Here is a 23,465-nt window from a genome sequence, read left to right as displayed (position 1 = left end):
GCTCAACTGAGCTGTGACACCTCCTGCCATGGGATGGACAGGGAGAATCAAAGACTCAGATATTGAAAAGGAAAGTTCAGAGATAAATAAGGTATACGAATGTCAAGGGATAAGAGGCAATGTTTATTAAGAAAAAATCATCAGAAGTTCCAAGAAACAAAGGCACCTCCCATTCCAGAGGGAAAGCCTCTAGCAAGGAGCATAGCAAATCACTCTCTGAGGGCAGGGTCACCCAGAAGTGGCTGCAGCAGGACCTTCCACTTCCTGCCCAGCAGTTCACATGTAGGTCACCTCCAATCTCTGACAGAACCAGGGATGTTCTGCATGCCTGGGCACCAGTGGGCAGCCCTGGTTTACAGACCCAAGAGCCTTTTCCAAATCCTGACTCTTCCATTTCTTACCACATACCAGTTGCCAGGATTAAAGAATCTCTGTACAAGGCACTGGTCCAAAATGATCATTCACTCACCACTATGTAGCCCCTCTTCATCACCCTGCAATTAAGTTACCCCTCAGAGCTCATTTATGACCAGCTATTTACCCTCCTGGCTCTCTGAGACATTTTGAAGGGAGTTTTTCTCTTGTTCTCTGGTTGCCTGCTGTGATGGATCCCCTCCACCCTGACAGAGTCACTCAAGGATGGAAATTGCCCTCAGCTACCTCTGTCCTTTATCCCTGGAAGTGCCTCCCTGCCCTTCTCACATCACCTGTCCTGGGGACAGTCTCACCTGTGGATTACTGGGAGAATAGGGGGATTCACGCCTGGAATTTCCTGTCCCAGAGTCGCCCACAGGAGCCTGAAAGAGAGAAGACAAAGCTCAAGACAAAGCTCAAGTGTTACTCTACAGCAGGAGGGGGTTTGGGACACCTTGGACATCCAGGGAGCAAGGTTAGCAGGGCCCAGCAGCAGCTGGCACATGCCAAAAAGCACTAGGAACAGCAAGGCAATGACAGTACACATTGGAACCAGGATCATATCCCAGTGCCCTGCGAGGCCAGCTGGATCAGGTTACAGCCTCTGCCCCACAGCACTCCCGGGAATCCTCTTCCCTGACCCCCCAAAGTACTCCCAGGCAGGGTCACGTCCAGGCAAACCTGCTGCTGTACAGACACTGAGCAAGAAAAGCCACTCCTGGCTGGAGGGAGACAGGGCTCTCCTGGCTTCCAGAGGAACCTCTGGCCCCGAGGCTCAGCTGAGCCTGCCCTAGCAGCTGAACAGAGAGCAGGAGCCACCTGCACCCCGAGGAGCACATTTCACAAGTACTTCAAATGCCTTAAGGTAGAAGCAAGTCATTGGGATTTAGGGAACTATTCAGGCAAGCCTACAGTTCCCAGTCACTAATACCACAGCCACGCACATGGTCAGCTGAATCGAGTCAGTATTTTCACACACCAAGCATGAAGTGACCTGAAGTTTACACTGCAGCACAGATTCCAGACACCTTGGTCTAAGCTCACCTGGCTACACACCTGTGAAATTCCTACCAAGGAACTAAAACACCTCCATGATTCCTACAGCTGAGGATTGAGTTTGTTGATTGGTTTATCTGCTGTGTATGCGGCTGTTTATGTGGAGCTGTTTTGATTTTCAGACCTCCCAAAAGGTTTAAAAAGAAAGGGAGAGCAACGTGATGCTCATCTGGAGGATGGTATCTTTGGGTCTAGTCCCTGCTCCACCACAGGTTCCCTGTGCAACAGCAGAAATGTCAAATACAGATTTCCCAGAGCAGAAAGCAAAGCTCTCCCTTGAAATTCCAAAGTCTTAATCTACCTCCAAGTGTCACTTGGAGGAGCAGCTTCTGGGCTGTGGATCTACTGTGCTTTGCAGATGTCTAAGAAGGGTTGTGCTCAGACCCAGGAGCACAAGTGTGGCACCAGCACTGATCTTCTACCAGCCCTGCCAGCCCCACGGGCAGGGACACCCCTGCTCCCAGCCAGGCCTGGAGGGACAGCAGGGAAGTCACAGATGCCATCCTGTCCCCTCAGCAGCGCACACATCACCATCATCAGGGTGTGTTAGTGGCTGGAGGATGCCATGGTGGCCCTGCAGGCAGCACTGGGGATGGGGGAACCGGCCCACGGGCGCCGTGCTGCCCGGCACCGGGGTTTAGTAGGGTGCAGTGGCCCGGGCTGTGTGAGTGCATGCCACACACTACACGCTGCTTGCCTTGGAGTACAGGCTGGTCTTCAGCACGCCCCCCCTGCCATAGCCCAGGGGAGGGCCCCCCAGGCCAGCCGTGCCCGTGGCCTTGCCCCTGCGGTTGGCCACCACAAAGGGGTTCTCACTGAAGGGGATGGGCTGCGAGTCGATCAAACACTCGGGCTTCTCTGGCAGCTGCTCCTGGGACAAGGGACACCCCTCGGGGTCCTGCTTGTCTCCCTGGGGCTGCTGGGGAGGTGCAGGGGGTTGGGGGGGCCCGGTCACCGCCGGCTCCGGGGACACTTCCCGGCTGTCCCATGGCACAGGAGCGGACAGCACCGTGCAGTCACCCTCCATGCTGCAGCTGGGCTTAGTGCACTTAACAGGCTGAGAGGAAACAGAAGGATCGGAGAGAAATAAGGAGAACACAGTAAAGAAGAGGAGGGAGAAAATATAGAGAAGCTGCTGAAGGACAGGGGAGAGAATTCCAGTGCTAATGCCCGCACAGCATCCCGACCCTCTCTCCTGCTCTGCTACCAATCTGTGACTCCCAGCGTCACTCCCAGGAGAGGACCTTGCTGTGCACACACAACCCAGGAAGCTGACGGGCACAAGGGCTCCCTGCCCTCCTCCAGCTCACACACAGCTCCAGCTCCTGCAGCTGCTCCCCAACCACACCCACTTCTAACACCTGTACAAGCACATCCCCCCCCTCCCCCACATCCCGCTCACCTCAGCACAGAATCACAGAACAGCTGGGGTTGGAAGGCACCTCTGGAGATCCTCCAGTTCAACCCCCCCCTTCACTGAGCTCCACCACCCACGGCCCAGCCTCTGCTGTCATCCCAACACTGCCACAGAGTCACACAACACCCAGCCCGTGCACTTCCAGCACACCTGCACAGGTGAGCATGCTTTACCAGCCCCACTGCATCAGCACACACCCCAAACACCAGAGCTCAGAGCAGAGGACAGAGCACAGACCCTCTGGGTGGTTCTTGCTGATGGCAGGACTGAGGCAGTCCCAGCTCTGCTCGTGACCAGTGCACACAGCCCAAACAAAGCCTGACCCTTCCTCTTAATGCATAGAAGAGAGTTTGTTACCCCAGCCGGAGCCTTCCTTAGGGCAGCAGTGACAGGCAGAGAGCACAGACCAAAGCTTCCATCCAAGTGCCTCCAGGGAGCAGAAAGACCTCTCCCACTCAGAGCAAATTCTTCAGCTCCTGTGTCATGGCAGTGGTCACCAAAATAGCTCTCAAGGGTGGGCTGCTGACTACAATGGCAGCTGGGAGGCTCAGGAATTTCAGAGGCCCTCCCCTAACCCCCAACCCAACCTCCGTGGCTGGCAGAGCCCTGGCTCATATCATGTTTCCTCACCAGTGCAGCCTGCGCTACCCTGAGAAATTCTGCTGTTGTGGCTGTGTGATTTTTCAATGTAGAAACCCTCCTTTTAACCCCTTTTCCCCAGAGTGCCATAATGCCTGACAGTCGATGGGGAGCCTCAGTCCCTGTTTGGTTCTTGGACCTGACTGGAACTGGGCTGGATCTGTGTCTCACTGTAAGCCCCAGCTCCTGCTGTAACATGTCCCTGTGAGGGATTCCTTGCTCCCTGGCCTCACCGGGGCTATTGCTGTCAGACAAGACACAATTTCTATTTTGGGTAAGCAAAAATTTGGGCAATGCAGCGAGCTTTCCCAGCTTGCAGACAGAACAGACATGTGTGACCCTGCATCCTTCCTGGCACTGAAAGAAATCCAATTTAAATACGATGAACAAGTGAAAAAAAAAGAATCAATGGCTAGAAACTGAAGAGAAATATTCAGAACAGAAAGTACAGTGTGCTAATTAACTAATTAATGTGACCTAGTATTGAGACATGTCAAATCTTCTCCATTTCTCACAGTCCAGAAAGCAAAACTAGACTTTGATCATTTTGCTGTGATCAATCCCTCACAGGTTTGGCTTTCATTCCTGTTCAGTGCAGAAGACAGAGACTGTAGCAGCTCTTTGACTTCTGTAAGGGAAATGTCAGAGAGTCACAGAATCCCAGGATGGTCTGGGTGGGAAGGGACCTGAAAGCTCATATTGTTCCATCCCCTTGCTATGGGCAGGGACACCTTCCACTATCCCAGGTTGCTCCAAATCCCACCCAACCTGGCCCTGGACACTTCCAGGGATGGGGCAGCCACAGCTTCTATCCAGAGGCTGCAATGCATGGGTGCATGGCCAAAGAGCATCCCTCAAACAAGCAATCCCATGTTGCTTCCAACAGGGATTTTCAGTTTGACTTGTAACAGTGGACAAACAGAATGAGCATCTCATGAGCCTTTGTTAAATCCTGCTCACGAAGGGACCCAGATGCAGCAACATGGATTGATCCAAGACAGACAACCTGCACCCTGCTCTGGTGGCTATTCTTGGGGAATCCTCATGACAAATTCCACCCATAGTTACAGTGGTCAGTGGAGAGATCTACACCTCCTGTTCCACAGTGGACAGATGGACCTGCACCTCCCTCCTGCTCCACAGCAGGAACAGTTCCCTACTGATCCTCGTGTGGCATGCTGAGGACAGGAAGAGTTCCCTGCAGCTCCCTCACCAAGAACTCTGCAGCAGTAAAAGACACCCAGTCACTGTTCAGAGAACATCTGTGGTAAGAATTGGCCTGGACACAGGAAGAAAGAGAAAACCACAAAGGGAACAGGGCAAGAGCACCAGTTATCTGGATGAGGCTGTCCAGAGACAGACAATCTATCACTGACCCTCCTGCTCTTCCACCACTGGACTGACTCTGTCTGAGTCTTCAGCAGTCACCTAACAGGCCAGGGCAGCTTCTGAAGGACCACCAGAACCTCCCTGTCCCCACAATCCAGGCAGAGGCACTTTTCAAACCAGAGCAAAGGCAGGGCTGGTGACAGCTGGACAAGCACAGGCACCCATGGCCCCTTCCCTGAAAAGGAACATTTATAGAAGCCGTGCCCGGCCCCACATTCCCGTGCCTGGCGTTCCCAGGCTCACACTGCCTGCAAGGCACAGCCCCAAATGCTGCTCTGCTCTGGACCACACTCAAGCTCTTCTGCACAGAGGCAGCTGCTGCCTGGGCCTGACTCTGCCCCTCTTCCAGCTCCTGAGTTACACTCAGAGATGCTAAAAATAAACCTTTTCCTGATATTGCTTTGTTGTGTGAACAGCAAGAGGGAAAAACCAAAAGCTGGGAAGTGTGGGAACAAAAGGAGGCAGAGCTGGAGCCAAAGCAGAGCTGTTATTGGAGTAAGTCCTGGAGTAACAGAGGAAAGAGGACAGGAGAGGAGACCTGTCTGCATGGAATAAGATGGAGACAGGAAAGGTAACAGAGATGATCCTGAAACACCTGAATGAGAATGCAGAATGGGATGATGACAGCAAAGGGAGATCTCACTGCAACAGGAGTAAAGGAAGAAGACTGAGGATGTGTGAAGGAGCAGGCAGAAACCCAGTAGAATGGGCATGATGCAGGAAAGATAAAAGAAAGAAAAGGAGAGGTGAGATTTTAAACAACACAGGAGAGAGGTAAGTTTGTAATCTTTGAAGTTTGTGAAATCTGAAATTTCTCTTTGCCCCTGCATATGAGCAGCTGTCAGACAGGGCACAGGAGAGCAATGTCCACTGCAGGAGTCATGATACACAACAGCATACATCAACCCACAGGGCTCAGTCATGACACAGTCACATCACTGCTGGGGGAATCTTGGCTTTAACAGAATCTCAGGGTAGTTTGGGTTGGAAGGGACCCTGAAGACTGCCAGTGCCACCCCCTGCCATGGTCAGGGACATTTCCACTAGAGCACCAGTGGCAGACACTTCCACTAGATGGATGGCTCCAAGCACTGTCCAACCTGGCCTCAAACTTTTTCTATTTTTAATACTTTCAGTTTCAGCACCCTCACCCTTCCTAAATACCACCCCACAATGGATTTACAACCGAGCTGTACACACAACACTGTCATCACTGTGTCAGGAAGAATCTTTCTCTCCCTCCTTGGCAGCTTTCTGGAGCCTATTCCTTCCACAACAAATCCCTGCACTCTCCCACTCACACCCCCTTCTCTCTCACCAGGCTGTTCTTTCTGCCTTGTTCCCAACTCTGCATCTTTTTGCATCTTCTCAAACTTTACCACTTCCCCTCCCAAAAGGCAAAGCTGCCTGGCTCTTGCTCTCCTCATTTTCTCATTCCCATCTTTCTTTCACAGCTACCTCCTGGTTCAGTGCCTGAGTCTCCCACAGTTCTGCTTCCCAGTTTTCCTTTGCAGAGGATGCTGTCACCTCTCACACCACGGCACAGATGGAGGGCAGGTCATGGAAGGACTGCGACCTTCCCTGTGGGGAATCACACCTCCACAGCCCCTCACTGCCTCCCCTGCAGGGACGCCCCCTTCCCAGCCTCCCAGGACCCTCAGCCCCCACTCACAGCACGGTTGCCTCTCTGCAGGCCACTGCTGGGCAGCGCTGCCAGGGTCCGGTAGTCCAAGCGCAGGGGTTCACTGGGGACAGTCTGGAGAGGGGGAAGAAACCACAAACACCAGGAACAGTCAGGCCCAAAGTCAGCTAAATCAATGACAAAGAGCAATGAAAGGGAACCACCCCAGTAATAACCAAAGCCTTATCTCCAAACTCGTCAGAGTTCCCACTGCCTGGAAAAAGAGCTGGAATTGTTCAAAACACAACCATGTGAACTCATGGGAGGAGCCAGGCTTGAGAAGCCCCACAGAGAACATATTGCTGTGGCCACCCACTACTGCTCAGATCCCCCTCCTGCCCCCAAGTCCACTTCCTTATGGAGGAGAGAACGTGCCATACCCACCTGTTTGCTCCAACAGCATCTGGAATGACTGGATCTGGACACACGTAACAATGCAAGTCTGCAATTCCTCTACAGTTCCTTTTTCCAACCTTAACTCACAGTCACTGTACAACTTCTTTCAATTTTGCTTCCCATGTATTGCCTTTCTAACCCTAAATAGAAGCCAAGGTTTCTAACCCAGCCCGTTTTCCTCAATCCTTACACATTTCTTCAGTTCTGATCTCTTATCCCCAAAGCCACATCCTTTTAGGGGAAGGAGTGAAGAACACAAACTTTGGGGGACAAACTCTTTTTGGGGACTTCTCCAGCCCTTCCCCTGTGCTGCTCACCTCTGCTTCCTCCTCAAGCTGCTGCGTGGCTGCCTCCCGCTCCCTACGCATCCGCTCCTTCCACGGGACAGACAGAGCCAGAGCAGAGAGACAAGAGAGAGGCACAGAGGTCACACATGCTGGGCAGGAACTGCTGAGGGGACACAGGTCAGTGCCAGCACCAGCAGAGGGGGAGCAGAACCCCAGCACGACACTGGGACTGGGGAAGGAGGAGCTGGAGTTAGGAACTTGCACTGTTATTGCCAGCAGAAAGGACAGGGACAGAACAAGATCATCAGGGTGCCACAGGTGAGAGGGAGAACAGGTGTCCCCAAGATCCTCAGCAGGAAAAATCCTGGGGAAAGTAAGGAGAGCTACAGTGCCCCCAGGCATAAGCTACACCAAGGGAGAGGAGGAGTTTGCTCGCTGCTGGAAAAGACACCTTGATGGAGCACAGACAGGACAGGCTGGAAGGGAATGGAAAAACAAATCTACAGAGCACAGCCTTGCTGGCTTATAGCATCACATACAGAATTATGCAGGTACATAGAAAGGGACAGAAAGGCCTTGGCACAAGGTCAGCTCAGCACCAGCTGTCAGCCTGTGGCCACTCAGCACTGCAGGGCATTAGAGAGTGACCAGTGACCAATTCCAAAAGCCCCAAGCACAGCCTTGCTTCCAGGCTGCAAGAGGAAGGAATTCGTGCAGGACTTGTCCTAAGGACTGGATATTTCTGTGACTTGTCACCTGGCACCTCTAGGCAGAACCAGGCCTGGGGACAGCACAGCAGCATCCTTCCCTTCTCTTGTGCATGGAACCTCCCAGCTGCTCTTCCCAAGCAGATGGTCCAGAAGTCATGACAATAGGAGGATGGGAGGGGGAAGGCAGCTGAGAGGGAGTCAGCTGAAAATTCTGCTGAGCACCTGGGCCCTTTTCTTTCACAGATTCCATGCATTACAGATTCCCACTGCCCCACATCACCGCTTTACCTCCAAGCAAGGATAAGGAGTATGAGAAGTCACTAATGCTCTGGAGGATAACAACTCCCAAAAGGGTATTGAGAGATATTTAAAGTAAAGTTTATTCTGAATCTGGTTAGGCTTGCTTGGCCAAGAGTTCTCTGCAGGATGAGGGTTCCAGGTGACACTGATCTGGTGTGTGACCCTTCTCTGAGGTCATTTCTGAGGAGTGACAGGAGCACCAGTCAGCCCAGATGGAGCTGTGGCATGCTCAGATCCATCTCTGACAATAGCTGTGGAGGATCTGGATTAAGACTAGAAAAATAACTATATCCACAGAGCCAGGAGACAGCACCAGGAATGCATCCACAGAGACTCGGAGTTACTGACACTTCTACTAGAAACTGAACTAGCAGAGAACTGGAGGCAAGAGGTGACAGCAGTGAATGGGTTTGAAAACTTCTACCATGAATAGAGCAAAGGCATAATTGCTCCCAGTTATTCAGTTCACAGCTTGCTGTGGGCTGGAGACACGCTTGGTCTCTATTGCTCTTGTGCAAGAATGAACATGAAACACTGAAAAGTAAGAAAAATGGTCCAAAAATGGTGACAGAAATTACCAGGGATCTGACACTGGGACAGGAACTTTCTTCACTATTCCAATGGCCACTACGGAGTGCTGGCTCCATCACTGGGATAAATTTAATAATCAAAACCAGCTTTAGAGACATAATCCCAGATTCAAGGTTGAAAAGGCCCAGCAGAAAAACATATCTTTGCTTAGGGCCCTCAGGATCCCAGGAGGTCCAAGGAGCATCCACTTCTGCCTCCTCCTGGCACACCAAGGGAAGGGGCACCAAAATACATCAGCATTTTTTAAAATGAGATATGGCCAAGGCTACTTCACCAATCATAAAGGGTTTTCCGTGTTTTTTGTTTGTTTGTTTTTATTTTGTTTTGTTTTTTTTTTTTTTTGGTTTTTTTGACCCAAGTATTTTAAAGTCATCTCAGTATAAAATTTGGCAAAGTCTTTCTCTACCTGAGCCTGGACAAATGCCACCTCCTCAGCCTGAGCAGCATAGTTTGGGGTTGCACTTGGTATATTCACAGGTGTTAGGAATGCTGATACTATCCCACAATACTTGAAGTCTCCTGGATTGTATTCCAATCCATATACTGCCAACATTAAATGGCAGGAATATCCTTTGCTCAGACAGAAACACAGTGAAATCAGGTTTGCTGAAACTACATCAAACTACTCTGAGTTCCTTCGCAGGCAAGGAATGAGACATTTTACAGGAAAAACCTAAATCTGATCTGAATTGCCTCTGCTCTGGGCTGAACCAAGAGAACTGCTGAGGTCCCTCCCACCCAAATTAGTTAGGATGCTTTGGGTGGGAAGAGACCTTTCAGAGTCATCTTGTCCACCCCCTGCAATGGGGGACATCTTCAACTGGATCATTTTGTAAGGTCATTCGACTTCCATCCAGAACTGCCAACAACCTCACCCTGCTCTCGTGGGGCAACAAATGTGAACAAACTCAGGAACTGCAGCTGCAGAGAGAAACCAGGGGGACTTCAGGTGTATCTGAACTGGAAACCTGAGCAAACACCTGAAAAATGTACACACACATCTGCCTGGGGAGCAGATTCCCCACTGACAACACTGAAGAATTCAATTTTCCCTCTTCTTCCAGTGACTCTGACTGGATAAATTACTATTTTAAGAGGGATGACTGGAAACTCTAAGTGCTCAAGAGGTTTGAGTCTGCTGATCTATTTCTGTGAAATTCTTCTTCTGTGAAATTCTCTTTCTGTGCAAGGCTGAGCCAGTGGGCAGAGACACAAAACTCTCATAGCAAAGCAGAAAAACCACCAGGTGAACTGAGGAGCACAAAGCTGTGACTGATCAACAGCATCACTTCTCCACTCAGGGCAGCTTGGAGCTGTGTGTTCTCATCTTGCTCACAAAGGCTCCGTCAGTCACGGGGTGCTGGACAGAGAAAACTGATTAAATTTGGGACTTTCAAGCTCATTGGCCATTTTCTTGAAGCTGTAGCTTGGCCAGAAGGTACCAGCAAGTAATAAGGGTGGTCTTTGCGAATACCACAGGAACATCACCAGAGAGGTGCACAGGGAGGTACAGCAGAGCCAAAGAGCACCCAGGGCAACAGAGCAGTGCACTACAGAGAGGGAATGCCCAGAGCTCCACCCCACGGCACTGACAAGGGGGCAGAGATCCAGAACTCCCACACACTGACACCAGGGCAAAGCTCCAGAGTCCCCATGGCACTACAGTGGAGCAGAGATAACCTGTGACACCTTCCTTGGGACTCACAGGCTCGGCAGAGCCACTGCCACAAACAGATTCTGCTACACAAATAAACTCTCACCACTTTCTCCATTTCTTCTCTCTCCCACTGAGTGGCTTCTCTCACCATTTCCATCTCCTAGGAGAGAGCAGAGTTAGAGCCACCTCACCCAGTGCTCTCTCCACACCTGCAGCATCTAGAACCTCATGAAGGTGTCAGTCCCATCCTAGCAAGTTCCTGATCCAAGTGCTGGGTCCTGATGATCCCCATGCCATGTCCACTTCACAGCACACCACAGGCTGCATGCACCAAGGGAGGCACTAGAGATTTCCAGAAACTGCTTCCACTCTGTACCATGCTCCCAGCTCAGGCACAGCACACACCTTCTGCAGGATCTCCAGCTCCTCGGGGCTCAGATCCCGGTCGATGGAGGAGATGCTCTCCAGGCTGTTCTTGCGCCCAATGCCAGCAGCAAAAGGGTTTGCAATGATTCCTGGGGACATCTGCAAAGCAAATGGCAAATCACACCTGGTGGAAGCCCACAAAGTGCCATTCCAAAAGTTCCCTATTCCAGCCTCCCAGATACAGAGTACCAGGACAATCCCAAGCAAGCCAGAACCAGAACTCTTTCAACAACTTGAAACCTTATTCCATAGAACTCCAGACTGCTCTGGGTTGGAAGGGATCTGAAGAGCATCCAGTTCCATCCCTGCCATTTAGGCTGACAATTATTTGAGGAAGCCAAGGTCTAAGTAAGCAGAATTTAAATTCATCCAGGTACATGAAAGGGATAAGGTGAGCAGGGACTGGTTTCATGTTCTACTGGAGAATACAAAACCTGACTAGCTAAGCCTTGGAAACAGAATTCTGAGAGGGGACAGGATTGCTCCAGGGAAGTTTTATCCTGTGGGGAAAGATTAACATCAATAAAGATCATTTGCTGTAAATGTAACACTGGCCAAGAAAAAATGGGCATAAATAGGCTAGTGAAAATGAGCTTGAATTTTTTTTTTCCAGTGTACTGCTATTGTGGGACAGCTCTGGAACCACAGGAGAAAGACAGTCCTCAGGGACTGCTGCTTTTCTGGATTGAAGATCCCCTCCAGTTCATAGCATAGGTCAGACTTTGAAATCTGGGGCCTCAGAAAATGAAAAAAAATGTACAGCAAAAGGTTGGGAAAATGCAGCGTTCTGTGGAGAAAGAGGTGGGATCCATGCGGGGAGGGTGAGGTGACCCCAAGGGCAGGTGCACTGCAGTACTCACCTCGATGGCAGCCGCAGCCTTGGGGTCGAAGCCGTCGCAGACCAGCACGAGCAGCGCGTCGCCCACGCCCCGCAGGATCTGCACGGCCTCCGTGTGCGTCATGCCCAGCAGGCTCTGGTGGTTCACCTCCAGGATCCTCATCCCCACCTTCAGGCGGCCGTCCCGGGCAGCAGCCCCGGAGGAGCTCACCTGGAACACACCAAAAGGTCATCTTTGGGCAGCCAAAGGAGCAGACAGGAGAGCGTGGGGGCCGTGGTGGGGAGGAGTGGACAACACACACAGGGAACGGGACCACAGCCTGCAGCTGCAAGTCAGGGGAAGCATCTGGAGGTACCACGGACAGGACAGATCCTGTGCAGGCTGGTGGAGGGAACGGGTGTGGAAGAATCTTGTATGTGAGATAAAAGAATGTGAATTTGAAATGTGTTGTCCCAAGGAAAGAAACAAGTGAGAAGGAAAAGCTGTCACATCATGATGCATCTCCCAGAAATGCATCTCACATTTTGTGGTGGGAGAGAGACACAATGGAAATGCAAATGAAGACAAACTAAGGAGGAAGGAGGCAGGGATGCAAAGGAGAAGAAAAGCACCATTTTGTCTCTTGGTTACCACAAATATCCATGGAAAATCAGAGGCAGGAAAACCCCTCTGGATAGGTCAGGTAAGAGAGGCTGAGGGGAGTAACACAGCTCAAGGGAGAGCAGGAAAGTTCAGGATTTTGGTTGTCTGTAGGCTAAAACAAGTATTGGGAAAAACAGGAAGGAGAGATGGGGTAAACTAACTCTGTGCCATAGCTAAAGTGTGACCCTTCCAACCCCCAAATACTGAAACGCTGCAGGAGACAAAACCCAATTACTCAAAATAACTGTCAGTTAGAATAATCTCAGGTTTTCTTTTCCTGCTGTTACAAACGTCCCAGGTGAATGTGCAACTGTCACTCTGAAAGAGGGAATTTATTCTTTTAACTTTAGAACTCAGATAAAACAGTTACAGACACATAACAACAAATGCTGAATGTTCCCATGCCTTAACAGCAACCAACAGCAACAGGGCTGACTGCCAATTATGGAGTGTCTTCAGCCATGAGGATAACTCCCATCAGTTTCTGCCCCAAAAAGCTGAAGAGGGAACCAGTGACACTAAGGAGAACACCCAGAGTCTTCTTTGTCAGCAGCAAGACCAAAATGACACCACTTATTGCTGTGCTCTGCTGCCAGCAAAGAAGCAGCAATAAAAACTTTTTGGAAAGGGCTGGGAGGAGCATAAATTGGTAAGCATAGGCATAAGTTGAACAAGAAAAAAAAGTTACACACAAGTGCATGGCACAGGAGAAAAAATTAGGAATTCCTGATGCTTTCCATGGAAGGGGGAAAGAGCTTGCACGTCTAAGGGGGCAGGAAGCCACAGGCACAGGGGGACCAGTAGGAATTTGGGTACAAGGAAAGATGTGTGGGTTTGCACTAGAGGAAAAAAAAACAAAACGCAAAAGAAGAAACACAAAGCAAAATAAGGCAAGCAGGAAATAAAATAAGAAACTATGTAGCTGTTGTAGAGGAGGAAATATGAAAGGACAAGGACTTGTTGCAGTGCTGGAAGGAGAATCTCCAGAACTGATGCATCAGTGAAAGCTCAGAGCACATTTCAACATTCCCCAGGCATCACCCTTCTCCCTGGCAGTGCCTGCAGAGTGCTGCTCTGGTACCTTGGAGATGAAGATGCCTTCATCAGTGGGATCAAATGGATTGCCAGCATGGCCCTTTGCTCCACCCCGGATGCTGATGCCCAGCTTCTCTCCTGGAGCCTTTTCAATGCATATTTCCTGGAAACAGAGAAGAATCTCCTTGTTTCTGGGCCAAGTTCAGCTGAAGGAACACTCCTCGGAGTGACCACAATTCTGAATGTCCTGATAAGGGCCTGAATTAGCCCTATCCCTCATCTGACCCTCATATTCCTGTTGGTGAGGACCTGCCCCTTTCTGTTCCCTGATGACAAAGTCATCAAGGCCATGGCAAGAGATCCTCACCACGTCCCAGCTGGAGATGCACTTAAAAGAGACTGGATTCTGCCAAAGGAGAAGGAAATTCCAACCAGGAGTGTGGTTGTATCCTAGTCCCAGAGCTCCAGCCTGCTAAGAAACTGCCCCCAGAAACCACCCTGTGTGACTCCCCCCAACCCTGACTCGGCACCCACCTGCATCCCAGGTGGAGGAGGGTCCCTGCGGACCACCATGGTGAGCTCCTGGGCGTTGGAGAGCAGTGCATTCACAGCCTCCTGGTGCGTGGCGTGGCGCAGGTCGATGCTGTTCACCTCCAGGATCCTGTCCCCTACGCGGAGCCCGCTGCGCGACGCCAGCCCCCGCGGGATGACCTGCAGAGACATCCACACAGCTACAGGAGGGAAATCCATCTCTCCCTGGAGATGTGATTGTGTCCCTGGGCATCCTCCAACACCCTGCAGGCCTATTCTGACTCCTCTCTCTGCAGACAAAATTCCCTAAGAGGTGACATAACTGGGAACACTGGCAAAGAATGAAGTGGGATGTGCTTTGAAGTGTTATTCCATGTGTTATTCTCATATTCCAAATTTAATCTGAACAAATCCTGTGCCAGTGTTGCCATTATTTTGCCTGTGACTGTAACCAGAACTGACAGCACCAGTACTACTCCAGTCCTCACCCAGTGCTCTACAGGGGCTCCTGAGAGCTACAGAGGGTCTGAACATATAACCAAACCTGGGCTCTTGGTGAAATTAAAGAGTCAGCAAGGAAAGGGTGAAATCTGTGAGCACATGGGCAAGCAGCGATGGTGGGAAAGAGTTAGTTGGCTTTGAGAAGAACAAATCCTGCCTCACTGACCTGCTGATGCACTGCAAGAAATGGGCACATGAAGGCAGAGACTTGGGAGGCATCACTCCTATAATTCCAAACAGCCCTTGACAAGGTGTGAACCCAGCCACGGGTGTCAGAGGAGTCAGGTTCAGCATCTCCACGTGACAAGAGAAGTCAGGAAGTAGAAAGGGCTCAGCAGATATGTCTTCTCCAGCATCCCTATTTTAATGAGCGTGGATGTGGAAGACTGTGAGGGAATGGGCTGCAGCCAGTGGCCAGCCTGTGTGCTGCCCCTGAATGGCATGAGCTGATATCACCACTGGAATAGGAATGTGGGATCAAAGGACGCTGGCCTGAGTGCAGCAGAGCAGCTGTGGGCACCCCAGTAGTCACACACTCATGCCATCAGCACTTTCCCAGTAATGACTGGCTTTCTGCAATGTCAGCATCTTCCTAGGACTCATTAAAGCCAACATGAACTCAGCAATTTCAAAAGCTAACTGGGATCCTTCCAAAGGGCTCAACACGGATTATACAGGTTTGAGGCTTTTACATGCCCTCAGATGGCTCCAGCAGCAGCACATCCAGTACAAACAACCCTTCACACATCCCTCTCCTGTGCCCTCATTTCACAAATCCATCTTGTACATCTGGACTCACATCAAAATCCTTCACCTTAATCCCAACAATCAACAGCTCAGGAACACTCAGAGCAGCTCTCCTGGGACTCTACCTTGGAGATGAAGACACCTGGCTCATGAATCCCGAAGGGATGACTGGAATGGTCACTGCCTCCGACGATGCTGAGGCCCAGGGGACCACCTGCTTTGACCAGGTGAATTTCCTTAGGGGAACAAGAAGCAGTGTCAAAGGATATCACATACGGACCACGGACATAGACAAACATGGAGCCAGGGGTGTTTTGCATGGGTGAGCAAAGGTGAACACTCAGGGGACAAGGGGCTCCCCATGTGGGACTCTGCAACCTGGAGAGGAGCTAGTATGGGGCTGCAAGAGAGCTGGAGAGGGATCTTGGACAAGGGCCTGGAGTAACACAAGGGTGAATGGGATCCCCTGAGAGTGGGTAGGGTTAGATGGGACACAGGGGAGAAATCCTTCCCTATGAGGGTGGGGAGACCTTGGCACAGACTGCTCAGAGAAGCTGTGGTTACTTCATCCCTGGAAGTTTTCAAGGCCAGGTTGAATGGGGCTTGGAGCAACCTGGAATAGTGCAAGGTGTCCCTGCCCACGTCAGGGGGTGGGTCTGGATGGGCTTGCAGGTCCCTTCCACCCCAAGCCCAAGCCTTTCTACAGTGACATCTCCAGGCCCCGGCAGCCCAGCAGGCTGGCCCCCATCCCAACACCGATCCTTCAAGCAGAACACAGCCAGGACTGCAGCATCCCCAGCCCAAAGCCAGGCTCACCTCGACAGGGTACTGATCCTCCAGCCCTTTGCACAGGTGGTTCCTCGGCGCCGTGTCCTCGGGCGGGCTGTGGCTGTCCCCGGGGCCTGGGGGTGGGGGGGAGTGCATGCGGCCCCGGGGCGAGCCCCCCTCGCCGGGCTGCTCCGCGCCCTCTCGCTCTACCAGCAGCACGATGGTGGGGGAGGCCGCGGTAAGCAGCGCTACGGCCTGATCATGCCTGGCTTCTGTCATGTCTACCCCATTGATCTAGAACAACCCGCAAACTTGGCGTCAGACAGAGCCCCTGGGGAGCCCTGTCCTGCTGGCACGGGGCTCCTGCCCAAAGGCTTGTACCCCAAAGCACCTTGTACCTCTCCCAGCTCCCTCCGACCTGGCAAAGGGACGCAGGCACCTGCTCATTCCCACTGATCCCAATTCCCTTCCTAGTCAGCTTTCCTGACCCTTTCCCACGTTCCCTGCACACCTCCGACGTGGGGACCACGCAGCCCAGGTGTGATGTTCCACCTCCTGCAGCCAAATGTCTCACCACGGGAGAAGCAATACCAGAGATTGTGGTAGCAGTGCCACAACACAAGCACGTGCCAATGCGCCTGCTGCATTGTCACTGAGCATCCGCCCTCATCGGCCACCCAAAGCCCCCACACAGACACTGCAAGCACGATGTGATGGGTGACAGGACCTGTCACTGGTCACTGCACCATGGCCTGCCCACGGTGGGCAAGGCCATGGTAACCTGGGGGAGATGCCACCCCTAAGGCATTAGAAGTGACCCCAGTTAGAGAGATTTGAAAGGACAGCCAGCCTTTCCTACAAAATTAAGATTTAAAACTACATTCCTAGAAACTTAAAGCACTAGAAAGGATGTGACTGTTCATGGTTGTACAAGGGGCAGAAACCTGAGGAGAGCTGAGCTGAGAGAACACAGCCAAAACAACAAAACTTGACAGGAAAAAGTTGAAGCTGAAAAATTAAAAGTTTCTAGTCATTAGGTTCTGGAAAAGCTTTCAAAATGAACAGTAATGACATGAAAAAAGGAGCTGCCAAGATGGGCTTTGATCAGCTCATGAAATAACAACGTGACTGTAACAGTCACAGCAACTCCCCCCTGCCCAATTCCCAGAAATATTATTACTCCCCAGCTCCTTTACAGAGAGCACTTTCTAGACTAAGCTGGCATGCACCACATGCCAGGGCTTTGTGGAGACTCTCCCAGCACTCACCCCATCTGTCCTGTCCCACCCACAGCTGTGGGTACTGCTCTCCTTAGGACAAGGAGGAAAATGCACAAGCAGCCCTGCCCTGTCCTGGGAATTCCAGTGTCACCTCTGCTGAGAGCACTGTCCTCAGAGGGACACCTCTGGCATGAACAGCAGCTGGCACATGCCCACAAAAAAAGGAAGGATAAAAGGGACCTGGGCAGTGGCTGCTGAGCACAGGGCATGGCATCAAGCAGGAAAAGTAACAAATTAACCACACAGGTGCACAGCCCTTAACCAATGCAGGTGACAGACACACAGCTCAGACAGTCCCAATGGATCCTTAAAGCACTCACCAAAAACAATCCCCCAAAGGAATCACCCACATTAGAGAAATGCAGCCAAACCGATTCACAGGAGAAATGGACTTTACAAGGGGCTGTGTCAGCACATCTCTTGTAGGAAAGGGCTAAGTGGCTGCAGGAAGCTTGAAGGAGGTGTTGTGGGAATATGCAGCACTTGTTATGGGACGTTTAGCAGAACAGAAAGAGGACTGGAGGTGAGGAACAAGCACAGGGAAATACAGGGGAGAACAAGAGGCTGCTGGTCAGTGCTGGTCTGGCCAAGCCCTGGGCCTGAGTCTACATCTGCTCTGCCTTCTCCCCACATTCTGTATTTACTGTGTCAATTCACCCTGGTCTGGGCACATGTGTGAAAGCTACTGGTAAAAATTCAAGCTGGACTAGCCAGCAAGAAGGAATCCAAAACGAGGGAAGACTCGAGAGGTGTCCCAGAAGCTGGATGAAAGGCTTGGGATCTGACCAAAGAGCCTGGAAAGACCTCGCTGCTTGGAGCAGAGGCTGGAGAACTGCAGACAGGAGCATTTGCTGGAGGGAGGGAGGATGTGTGGACCTTCCACCAGCAAGCTGCATCCCCACGAGCCAGAGGGCAGGACCAGGGAGAAGCTGGCTGTTGTTCCTGCCCTGTGAGCACTACCTGTGCTCAGGTGTGCACCTGTAAAGGCACTGCTCCCCTCCTGCCTCTGTGAGCTGGGACCAGCTGTGTCTGTAGTCATTTATTCCTGCTGATGGCTGCACCTGGGAGCAGGGAAAGCAGCAGCTGTGTGTCCAGGGGACTAGGAAGGGAGGATTCCTCGGGTGCTCTGATGATTAACAAAGGCAGAACGAAAGAGACTTGGCTCCTTGGCTCTATCACCAGATTAAGGCCAAACATACTCACTGAGTGGGAACAAGATGATCTTTAGGGTCCCTTCCAACCCAAGCCCTGCTCTGACCCTATGACACTGCAATGGTGCTGCACACACAGACCTACAGCACGACCCACTCTCATCTCTCTGCTCACATCCCCTCTGCTATTTTCCTGCCCCTGGAGGGATGACAGTGGTCAGATGGGGTTGGACCATAAGGGCACAGCGATGCCTCCCTAGAGCAGGGACCAGGCCACAGGACTCCAGGGGTCAAGAGGTGTCTCAAAAGTCACAGCCCTTGGTGCTTTTCACCCAGTAGCTCTCCACTAGCTGGCAATCCTGGTGGCTACACAGCTTTTGGGCAGCTCATTTTCCATGGCCTTTATCTAGCTAGAGAGCAAGGCCAGGCATGCAGCAAGTGCCATGGGGAAGGGACAGTATCTGTCCTTTCCCTGATCCACATGGTTCTCTGTGTGCCAGGGAATTACATTATCCTGGCAAATCTCTAAGGGACACACTGCCTCATTAGGACTTCATGTGTCACCAACCACTATCCTAAACCTCCCTAAACAATCAGTTTTCTTCCTAGTCCCATCCCCCAAAAAATTAGCTGCCCTTAGGAACTGCTTCCAATCCTGCACCCTCCCTGCTACATTCCCGTCCCACAACTCCAGCTCTCCAGCACTCCCCCCACAAAAATGACTCCCAAGAGACACAGGAACACTGGGGAGGGAGTGACAGTCACTGGGGCATGTTGAGGGCTGTTAACTAAGGGGAGACCTAGGCTGGGCTCTTCAATCCATGTACCTAAAGCTCCCCTAAGAAAGGCAAAGGAGCAATCCCAGTTCTCCTGAGCAGAAGCCCAGGAGGATTTAGAGCACAGGGGAAGAGCAGGGAGCTGTGCTGTATTTATTTTCTTAAGAAAACAGAATTCTTTGGCAAAGTGAGAGCTGAGCATGACCAGGAGACCATGGCTTTGGAAATGGGTCCTGCCTGTGGGACCCATGAGCCCTCTACCGAGCGAGGGTCCTCCCCTTCCCACTGCAGGTACAGGTAACCTGCACCCACATCCTAGAAATCATGGCATCATGGAAGCCTTCCAATAAAAATTGGCAACTGCTGCTTTGAAAGAGTGTGGTAAGCAGGCTTGGAAGTTCTGGGAGTAGTCCTGGTGAGTGTTCTAAAAGGTGACATGTTCCTGCACTCATCAGAGGTGAGCATGGGATCTGAGCTTCAGCTGGTGCTCAGCACCAAACCTGTATGGTCACACATATATCAGCACAGGTAACCAAGGGTACCCCACTCAGGGTGTCAGCAATAATGACAGCAACGCCTCTGCCATGTCAAAATCTGGCAGAGGCTCTAACTCTGTAAGCCCTGAGATCACACATCCCATAAGGAATACGCTGCAAGCTATTACTAGGGAATTAGATCTGCTTTTCCTATGAAGCTGCCTATGGATATAAATAGAGCTACTGAAGCAGGATGGAGACAGGTTTGACTTTTGAATCTGTTTTTTGTGTCTCCTTTTTCCACAGGTCGAGCAAACCAGCCCCAAATAATGGGCCTCAGTACTGCCTCCATACCATGGAGCATCAAAACATGAGCAAATCTCCAAAATAATTCAGTCTGTCTGGCATTAATCAGGGTCAGAGCTTGATTCTGGGGAGTGGGGAGCAGTAGAAGGGAGGGAGAGATGCTATCCCAGTTCAAGCTTCCTGCCACGATATCAGTGTCAGAGCTGGGCCCAAGTTCCACTAAAATGTTGCGCCTGAGGAAATACAACACAGCCCCAGCCCAGGGATAGAGCAGACAGAAGCCAGCACTGACGAGGCTGTATCAGTGTTTACTCACGCCAGCACTGTGGTAACACGTGCTCTTACCACAGCAGCTGGGCCAGAAACCCACCACCAGCAGCAGGATCTGGAGGGTTCCCTCAGAGGCAGCATGCGAGCGTGGGAAGGGGTCGGGAAGCTCATGAGAGCTCCGGCAGGAGGGGAGGCAGAGACACGAGGTGAGAGCAGTGAGATCCACATGGACAGGACGGGAGGCTGAGGCCAGAGCTCCAGGTGAAGCAGAGAAGCACTGAGGTACCCCTGCACTGCTCCACAGCACCCCTGGGCAGCTCCTTCTGCTCCAGCCCACGCTGACCCTGCCGCCCCACTGTGTCCCAAGGGGCCCCCCCTCTCCCCGTGGCCAAGCCCCCAGCTGCAGCCCGGGCTCCAGAGGGACACCAGGCTGGGGCAGCGCTGCCGGGTCCCCTCCCTCCATGCCATTCCTGGGGAATGTACCTGCATAAAGCATCTGGGGAAAGGTGAGGTGTAACTGCACCTACCATCAGATAGGGCACAACCACCCAAATGAAATGCTCTCCCAGAAGTCTCAGGAGCTGAAGAAAGGAGCCCCAAAATCCAGCTCCAGTAACAGAGAAGCAGCCCCTGCACAAGGAAGGGCACGGGCTGAGCCAGCCCCTTCCCTGCACACACACTCACCGAGATGACTCGGTCTCCGACGTGCAGGATCCCATCCCGGTGGGCCGCACCACCCTCTGCAATCCGGGAGATGAAGATCCCCTGGGGCACAGTCAGGAAGGTCAGAGCGGCCTGGGCTTTCCCTCACCTGAGCCTGGCTCTCCAAACCTGTTCCCAGACACCAGGCAGGTCCCAGTCCTCTCCCCTCCACAGACCTTGCCCCTACCCTGACGCTTCCCGTTTGTTCCCCACTCCACACAAACCTCTGCTCCCAGAGCCTCTGGCAGCAAAGCCCTCCCGTGGCCCCGAGCCTGGAATCTGTGCCAAGAGGGCAGCAGTAGGATTAGATGTCACTGGCATGGATTGGGAGCCCCAGCCCCCCTCCTTCTATAAAAAAGAAGGACGGGGACTTGGGACAAGGGCTTGGAGTGACAGCATAAGGGGGAATGGCTTCCCACTGCCAGAGGGCAGGGTTAGATGGGATACTGGGAAGGAATTGATCCCTGTGAGGGTGCTTTGGCCCTGGCACAGGTTGCCCAGAGAAGCTGTGGCTGCCCCATCCCTGAAAGTGTTCAAGGCCATGGCGGGCAGGGCTTGGAGCAACCTGGGACAGTGGAACCTGGCCAAGACAAGGGGATGGAATAGGTGAGGTTTAAGGTCCCTCCAAACCCAAACCATACTGGAATTCCATGATTCCCTGACATAAGAACGCCTGGCTCTCAGAGACCACCTGGCTCACCAGCCCAAGGCCAGGCTGCACTGCTGCGTGCCCAGGGATGAGGAAGGTTTGGGAATCCTGGGGGATCAGGACTGACCATGTCTCCAGCCCGGTAAGGAGTGGAGCCCTTGCCACCAGCGATGCTGAAGCCGAGGCCCTTCTCATTGCGCATGAGGCAGGTGGAGAATCTCTCGGTGGCCGGTGCTGCCTCGGGGCTCTCGGGGAAGCGCAGCCCCCCGCGCCGCTCCCGGGGGCTGTAATCGTCCTCGGGGCGCAGAGGGGTGACGGTGATGGCGTTCTCTGGCTCCACCATCCGCTCCCGCAGCACCGTCATGGACACCGAGCTCCCCGAGCCCCGCAGAGCCTCCACGGCCACGTGGTGCTCGGCACAGTGCAGGGACACGCCGTTCACCTGGGGGCACAGAGGGACAGAGCCCCAGCCTGATACAGAGCCCTGACATCACACAGCCCCAAACCTCACACACAATCCCAAACCTCATACACAGCCCCAAACCTCACACGTGGCTCTAAACCTCACACAAAGCCCCAAACCTCACACACGGCCCCAAACCTCACACAAAGCTCCAAACCTCACACACGGCCCCAAACCTCAGACACGGCCCCAAACCTCACACACGGCCCCAAACCTCACACAAAGCTCCAAACCTCACAAAAGTCCCAAACTCAGCCACTGCTGCTTGAAGGAACTGGCTCAGCCCTGCCACACCCCACCTGGGCCCTGCTCCCACAGGTGTGCCCAGACCTCTGGGAAGTTTTCATGCATTCCCACATCACCTGCTAATTGTCCCAGGCCAGGGCAACCAAGGAAAGGCCTTTTCAGAGGAGTTCCTTCTGCACAGGGAATCCTAAATTCCCTACACTGCTATCATACCTACAGGCAACATCCCAGACAAATAACCCCCCACAGAACCATCTCCACCAACAAAATTCAGCAAAATTCAAAACAACTCAGGTTGACCCTTGTTCACCTTCCGGATATGACATCCCCCAGCTTACACCACAGAAACACCTGGAGCTGGCAGTGTGACATCCCTCAGTGTGGGGAATGTCACAGAGCAGATCACCTGCAGTGCGGCACGTTAGGGAGAACCAGGTGATCAGGCCCAGGCAGCCTGGGTTGGATGGGGCTTGGAGCAACCTGGTCTAGTGGGAGGTGTCCCCGCCCATGGCAGGGGTGAAATGAGATGAGCTTTAAGGTCCCCTCCCACCTAAACAATTCCCCTGGCTGGCTCCCTAGGTAAGGGTTCGCTTTTGCCCGCCCAGGTAGGCAGAGCTCAGCTCACTGGGGATGGATTTCTTCACACGTGGGTCACACAACACTTCAGAGCTGGGCCAGAGTAAATGCAGGAGCTTATAAAGCAATGGAAGATTCACGGTAGCATAAATTAAAAAAACAATCTCTGAGCCAAAGGGATTTTGTTTAGCTCTTACACATCTCCTAATGTTTAATTTGGTCTATAACATATGTGATGCAAATCCATTCCCAATCCTCATACCTCCACTCCAACTTATCAGAAGCATTTACTTCGTCACAGAAGTCAAGTCCTTACCTCCAGAAGCTTGTCGCCAACACGGACCCCTGCACGAGCTGCAGGACCCTCCTCAGACACACGGGAAATAAAGATGCCCTGGAAACAAAACCATCTGTTATGTGGAGAGCCCATTCCTTGCCCCTCTGGAGGGGAAAGACCCCTCAGCCCCCTGAGCTCCAAGGAGAGGAGTCAGTCCCTGGCCAGTCCTGAACCCAGAATGAGGGGAACATGACAACCACATCATCA

The 23,465-nt window shown here is 52.3% G+C and overlaps 1 protein-coding gene across 1 annotated transcript in view; it reads right to left on the bottom strand.

The window, feature by feature from the left end:
• The window catches only part of SCRIB (scribble planar cell polarity protein), a 95,342-nt gene that overhangs the window by 26,699 nt on the left and 45,178 nt on the right, over positions 1-23,465 (bottom strand). Inside the window, exons 18-29 of the mRNA XM_062492721.1 lie at positions 23,238-23,315; positions 21,764-22,078; positions 20,970-21,050; positions 16,075-16,320; positions 15,384-15,494; positions 14,014-14,190; positions 13,526-13,642; positions 11,824-12,012; positions 10,943-11,062; positions 10,641-10,697; positions 6,588-6,671; positions 729-797 (exon numbers count right to left, since the gene is read on the bottom strand). Coding sequence (XP_062348705.1) covers positions 729-797; positions 6,588-6,671; positions 10,641-10,697; positions 10,943-11,062; positions 11,824-12,012; positions 13,526-13,642; positions 14,014-14,190; positions 15,384-15,494; positions 16,075-16,320; positions 20,970-21,050; positions 21,764-22,078; positions 23,238-23,315 — 1,644 coding nt within the window. The remainder of the gene's footprint in view (positions 1-728; positions 798-6,587; positions 6,672-10,640; positions 10,698-10,942; positions 11,063-11,823; positions 12,013-13,525; positions 13,643-14,013; positions 14,191-15,383; positions 15,495-16,074; positions 16,321-20,969; positions 21,051-21,763; positions 22,079-23,237; positions 23,316-23,465) is intronic.

Source organism: Cinclus cinclus, chromosome 1 (genome assembly GCF_963662255.1).
Source record: "Cinclus cinclus chromosome 1, bCinCin1.1, whole genome shotgun sequence".
NCBI classification, from domain to species: Eukaryota; Metazoa; Chordata; class Aves; order Passeriformes; family Cinclidae; genus Cinclus; species Cinclus cinclus.
The sequence above is the reverse complement of the archived record's forward strand: the minus strand, read 5'-3'. Positions and strand labels throughout refer to the sequence as shown.